Source organism: Alexandromys fortis, unplaced genomic scaffold, assembly GCF_014885135.2.
Source record: "Alexandromys fortis isolate MF-2015 unplaced genomic scaffold, M_Fortis_MF-2015_v1.1 scaffold_42, whole genome shotgun sequence".
NCBI lineage: Eukaryota > Metazoa > Chordata > Mammalia > Rodentia > Cricetidae > Alexandromys > Alexandromys fortis.
Window position 1 is genome coordinate 1,299,341 of NW_026067934.1, and position 6,749 is coordinate 1,306,089.

At 37.8% G+C, this 6,749-nt stretch overlaps 1 protein-coding gene across 1 annotated transcript; it reads left to right on the forward strand.

The window, feature by feature from the left end:
- The first annotated feature begins 4,746 nt into the window (after nucleotides 1–4,746).
- Nucleotides 4,747–5,676, forward strand: LOC126504094 (olfactory receptor 8-like). Its single transcript, XM_050146135.1, has one exon. It carries the CDS (start codon nucleotides 4,747–4,749, stop codon nucleotides 5,674–5,676), a length of 930 nt encoding a protein of 309 aa, XP_050002092.1.
- The last annotated feature ends 1,073 nt before the right edge of the window (nucleotides 5,677–6,749 follow it).

The following is a 6,749-nucleotide window of genomic DNA, read 5'->3' on the forward strand; positions in this document are numbered from 1 at the left end:
TTTTGTAGTATGACCCAATGATTCTCTGGGTTTCCTCAGTGTCTGTTGTTATGTCCCCCTTTTCATTTCTGATTTTGTTAATTTGGATGTTCTCTCTCTGCCTTTTTATTAGTTTGGATATGGGTTTATCTATGTTGTTGATTTTCTCAAAGAACCAGCTCTTTGTTTCATTGATTCTTTGGATTGTTTTATTTGTTTCTATCTTATTGATTTTGGCCCTCAATTTGATTATTTTCTGTCTTGTACTCCTTCTTGGTGAGTCTGCTTCATTTTGTTCTAAAGATGTCAGGTGTGCTGTTAAGTCACTAGTGTGAGCTTTCTCCACTTTTTAAAATGTAGGCACTTAGTGCTAAGAACTTTCCTCTTAGCACTGCTTCCATAGTGCCCCATAGGTTTGGATATATTGTGCCTTCATTTTCATTGAGTTCTAGGAAGTCTTTAATTCCTTTATTTCATCCTTGACCCAGAGGTGTTTCAACAGAGCACCGTTTAGTTTCCATGGGTTTCTGGGCTTTCTGAAATTAATGTTATTGTTAAATTCTAATTTTAAATCATGGTGATCTGATAAGATACAGGGGTTACTCCATTTCTTTTATCAGTTGATGTTCACTTTTTTTTTTTTTTACTGAGTATGTAGTCAATTTTAGAGAAAGTTCTATGATTTGCTGAGAAGAATGTATATTCTTTTGTGTTTGGGTGAAATGTTATGAAGATGTCTGTTCATTCCATTTGAGTCATGATTATCTTTATTTCTCTTATTTTTCTGTTAGGTCCCTGTCTGTTTGATCTGCCCATTGGGGGGAGTTGAGTGTTGAAGTCTCCCACTATTAGTGTGTTGTATTTGATGTGCGATTTAAGCTTTAGTAATGTTTCTTTTACATATGTGGATGATCTTGTAATTGGGGAATAGATGTTCAGGCTTGAGACTTCATCTTGATGTATTATTCCTGTTATGAGCATAAAGTGTCCTTTTCCATTTCTTTTGATTTAATTTGAAGTCTATTTTGTTAGATATTGTGATCACTATATCCACTTGTCTTTTAGGTCCATTTGATTGGCTAATCTTTTCCCAACCCTTTACTCTAAGGTAATGTCTGCCTTTGAGGTTGAGGTGTGTTTCTTGTATATAGAAGAAGGCTGAATACTACTTTTTGTATCCATTCTTTTAGCCTATGTCCTTTTTATAGGTGAATTGAGTCCATTGATATTAAGAGATATTAATGACCAGTGATTGTTATTTTCTGATATTTTTTTGGTGATAGTGTGTGTATTTCCCTTCTTTGGGTTTTGTTGGTGTGAGGTTATTTATTGCCTATGCTTTTGTGGGTGCAATTAACTTTCTTGGGTTGGAGTTTTTCTTCTAGTACTTTCTGTAGGATTGGATTTGTGGATAGGTTTTGTCATGGAATATCTTGTTTTCTCCATTGATGGTGATTGAAAGCTTTGCTGGGCATAGTAGTCTGGGCTTGCATCTGTGGTCCCTTCGTGTCTGCAGCACATCTGCCCAAGACCTTCTGGCTTCATGGTTCCCATTGAGAAGTCAGGTGTAATTCTGATAGGTCTACCTTTACATGTTACTTGACCTGTTTCCTTTGTGGCTCTTAATATTATTTCTTTATTCTGTATATTTTGCATTTTGATTAGTATATGGTGAGGTAACTTTTTTTTAATCCAGTCTATTTGGTGTTCTGTAAGCTTCTTGTACCTTCATAGGTTGAACCTACTTTAGGTTGGGAAAGTTTTCGTCTATAATTTTGTTGACTATATTTTCTGTGCCCCTCAGCTGGAGTTCTTCTTCTATGCCTATTATTCTTAGGTTTGGTCTTTTCATGATGTCCCAGATTTTCTGGATGTTTTGTATTAAGAATTTGTTGGATTTAACATTTTCTTTAACTGATGGATTATTTTCCTCTATTGTATCTTCAATGCCTGAGATTCTTGCTCCCATCTCTTGTATTCTGTTGGTTATTCTTGCTTCTGTAGTTCCTACTGGTTCACCCAGATTTTCCATATCCAGAATTCCCTTGGTTTGTGTTTTCTTTATTGCTTCTCTTTCAGATTTCAAGCCTTGAACTGTTTGCTTCACCTGTTTGACTGTTCTTTCTTGGTTTTCTTTGAAAGATTTACTAATTTCTTCCAAATTTTTTGTTTGTCTTTTCCTCCATTTCTTTAAAGTAGTTTTTCATTTCCTCTTTAAAGGTCTCAATAATCTTCATAAAGTTAGTTACAATTGTTTTCTTCTACTTCTTCTGGGTTAGGATGATCAAGTCTTCCTGTTGTATGACCACTGGGTTCTGGTGTTATCATGTTGCTTTTTAGGTTGTTGAATGAATTCTTGAATTGGCACCTAATCATTTCTTCCTTCATTTGATGCCAGCAGTGTCTTTGCATCTTGGTCCAATCCTTGCAGTGGCTTTCTGTGTCTTGGGAACTATTCTTGGTCTGCTCTGTACTGTTACTGTCTGTGTCTCAGGGATTTTGGAGCAGTTTACCTCTTGGTCCTCTTGGTGCAGTAGCAGGCTCTGTTTCAGAGTTCCACTGAGGTTGCAGGGGGATAGGCAAGTTTAGAGGCAGAGTGGGACCTGCAGCTTGCAGGGTCCAGTGGTCAGGATGGGAGTAATGAAGCAGCCTACCTACAGGAAACTCTCCTACTGGCTGAACAGAGAAGCTGAGGCAGGTGGGGGAGGGGCCGAGGGTTTTGACCCAGTATGGATGGTCTAGAGAGTGGGGTATCCAACTGCGTGGCTGCTCACTCACCTCTTGGTCCTCTCTGTGTAGTAGCAGGCTGCGTTTCAGAGTTTTACTGAGGGTGTGTGTGTGGGGATAAGTGAGTTTGGGTGTGGGGTGGGACTTGTAGCTTGCAGGGTCTGATGGGTTGAGCCATAGCATTTTTATTAAGTAAAAAATACTGGTGACAATAAAACTGAATATAATGAAAATTAAAAACAACCTCCATAATCTGATTCTATTAAGGTAAGAACAACAAACACTTCCCCTTTCAGCTTTACAGTTATGTATTTCTTAAAAATGTGTCTCTACATATTATGTGTGCATAGTTTCTCATACATTACTTGTACATTGCTTATAAATTCTCCAGTAGGATGCTAAAACTGTCACAATGTACAAGTATATGTGTACATACATGTATGCCAATGTTCTTCTCCCCCTTCTCTGCCTGTCTTCTCACTAAATGACAACCATAGCCATCTGGAAGTGAATGTTCATAGTGCAGATTGCTGTTTCACATCCTGTTGTATAACGGGCTTAATGGCTCAGTTGTGATAGATTTTTATATTATTTTCCATGAGTTTATAATTATACCCATGCTAAAACAACATTTTTGCAATTAGTTCAAACTGTGGTGCACATTATGAAGCTATTCCATTTCCGGTGAATTTTGAACAGTGTCTGGAAACAATTAGCTGTCATAGAGGGGAGCCTTACTAGAGACTGGGTTGCTGCTAAGCATCTTATGAGTCACAGTATACCCCACTACACAGAATGATCTGGTCAAAATGTCACCTTCTTACTATGCAGGAAGTCCTGAGGGCAAATCCCCTAAAATATATATACCTTCCCACAGGTACACCCATGCACATGGACACACACACACACACACACACACACACACACACACACACACAAAATGGCTGTTCTTTTTTATCTTCCCTTTCAATTACAACTGCTTTAATTTTCTTCATTGCATCTTAACTCTTTGTCATGTTATTAGATAACTGCTTTAAATCAGTTTTATTTGTTATTATCTATACATATGGTCACATCTAATAAAATGTGGAATCTAGGCCTGGCGGTGGTAGCACATGCCTTTAAATCCAGCACTTGAGAGTCAAAGGTAGGAAGATCTTTGTGAGTTTGAGGCCAGCCTTGTCTAAAAGAGCTAGTTCCAGGACAGCTAACGCTGTTACACAGAGAAACCCTGTCTCAAAAAACAAACAAATAAAAAAACTATGAAATCTGGTGATGTCAAACCATCAGTCCTAAAGGCAGTGGATATGACTGCTTTGTTTTCCTAAATTCTTTTTATTCATATGAATAAAATTTCTCTTGATCCCAACCTCTATAAAATCCCTGAACAATTCCTGAATATAATCAGAACACATTTGTTGGCGGAGACTGCTCGTTTGTTCCTGACTGCCCAGACTTGAAATAACCACTTAAAAATATATTATTTGTAATACTGTTTGGCCATTAGCTTAAGCGTGTTTCTATCTAGCTCTTACATCTTAAATTAAACCATTTATATTATTTTATATTTTATCATGAGGTTCGTGGCCTACAGGTACCTTGCTACTGGCTGCTCATGTCTTTCTCCTCTGTCCGGTACCTTACTTCTCTCTGACTCTGCCTACTCTCTCTATATATCTCTTACAGCCTGGCTTTACACCTTAAGCCACTGGCTGAAAGCAGCTTCTTTATTAATCAATGGCAATAAAGCATATACACAGCATACATCACCTCCCATATAACACACTATGCATTTAGAATTAAAATTGCAGAATATTATTAATATTAAAATTGCAGAATACCTGACCTTTGATGGAATACCCAGACAGTGAAAGAAATGTCACTTAAAATTAGCATTAGGGATTATCTAAAAGAACCAGTTCTATGGACACAATTCAGAAGTTATTATGTTGAAAATATAAAGTGTAGTATCAGCTATATCAGTAATATAAAGAATAAGAGTCATGGTGCCCTTATCTTTTCTACAGATATATCTGACTAATGGAATCAGGGAGCAACAGTACAAGAATTCCAAAATTTCTTCTTCTTGGATTTTCAGAAAACCCACACCTTCAATTCCTCATTTTTGCACTGTTCTTGTCCATGTACCTGGTCACAGTGCTTGGGAACCTGCTCATCATCATGGCCATCATCTCACAGTCTCACCTGCACACACCCATGTACTTCTTCCTCTCTAACCTGTCCTTTGTGGACATCTGCTTCACCTCCACCACAGTTCCAAAGATGCTGGTGAACATCCAGACACAGAGCAAGGACATAACCTATAAAAACTGCATAACACAGATGTATTTCTTAATGGTTTTTGGAAAAATGGACAACTTGCTCCTGGCTGTGATGGCCTATGACCGATATGTGGCCATCTGTCAACCCCTACATTACACAGTCATAATGAACCCCCAGGTCTGCATGCTGCTGGTTCTACTGTGCTGGGTTGTTAGAGTCCTGCATGCCTTGCTACAGAGTTTAATGGTGCTACAGTTGTCCTTCTGCACAGATGTAGAAATTCCCCATTTCTTCTGTGAACTTAACCAACTGGCCCAACTCACCTGCTCAAACAACTTTCCAAGACACCTGATGATTCATCTTGCCCCTGTCCTATTGGCAGCCACTTCCCTCAGTGCAATCCTTTACTCTTACTTCAAGATAGTCTCCTGCATAAGTGCTTTATCCTCAGTTCAGAAGAAGTACAAGACCTTTTCCACCTGTGCATCTCACCTCTCCATCGTCTCCTTATTTTATAGCACAGGCCTAGGAGTGTACCTCAGTTCTGCTGTGACCCATAGCTCACACTCTGCTTCAAGAGCCTCAGTGATGTACACTGTGGTCACCCCCATGCTGAACCCATTCATTTATAGTCTAAGAAATAAAGATGTGAAGAGAGCTCTGGAAAGACTCTTAGGAGGAAAATAAATTGTCCCATTTCACTGAGCTGAAGGAGTCTCCAGGTTGCAGGAGAGTGGAGTTACAGAGCCAGAGATTGGGTCTCTGTCTTTAGTTCATGAACTGAGAAGGTACATCTAGATAGTCCATGAATGGTCTGGAGAGATTGTTCAAAGGGGAAGAACCCTTGCTGCTCTTTGAGAGGATCAGAATTTATTTCCCAGAACCAATGTTATAAGTTCATGATTGCCTGCACCTCCAGCCCCAAGGGATGCAACACCATCTTCTTCTTTCTAGATACCAACACTAATAGTCACAATACCCCTACACACATGCATAAATAAATAGATATTATAAATATGAACAAATATTTTCAGGAATCTTTATTAGTCTCATTTCTGCTGTCTACATAACATATGCTAGCAATATTACTAAGATTTTTGTTTTCTATGTTATGTTACATTATATTATGTAATGTTTCTTTCACAAATGTGTGTGCCCTTTTATTTGGGGCATAGGTGTTCAGAATTGAGACTTTATCTTGATGGATTTTTTTTTCTCTAATGAAAATGAAATGTCCTTATTCATGTTTTTTGATTAAATTTCATTTGAAGTCTATCTTATTAGATATTAGGATAACTACACCAGCTGATTTTCAGGTCCATTTCATTGAAAAATCTTTTCTCTACCTTTCACTGTGAGGTGATGTCTGTCTTTGAATTTGAGGTTTGTTCCTTACCTGCAGCAGAAGGATGAATTCTGTTATTATATCCAATGTGTTAACCTGTGCGTTTTTATTGGCAAATTGAGTCCATTGATATTAAGAGATATTAATAACTATTGATTGTTAGTTTCCATTATTTTTGGTTTTGTTGTTGTCTGTCATAATGTGTATGTGTATTTCAATTCTTTGAGTTTTGCTTGTGTGGGATTATCTATTTCTTGTGTTTTTGTATGTGTAGTTGCATTTCTTGGGTTGAAGTTTTCTTCTAGTACTTTCTGTAGGGCTGGATTTGTAGATAGATAGTATTTTAATCTGGTTTTGTCATGGAATGCCAATTCCTGTCTATGATTATTAAATGCTTTGCTGAGTATAGTAGTCT

What these genes read in the sequence shown, in the direction of transcription:
- LOC126504094 (XM_050146135.1), top strand. Translation starts at nt 4,747, where the DNA reads ATGGAATCAGGGAGCAACAGTACAAGAATTCCAAAATTTCTTCTTCTT.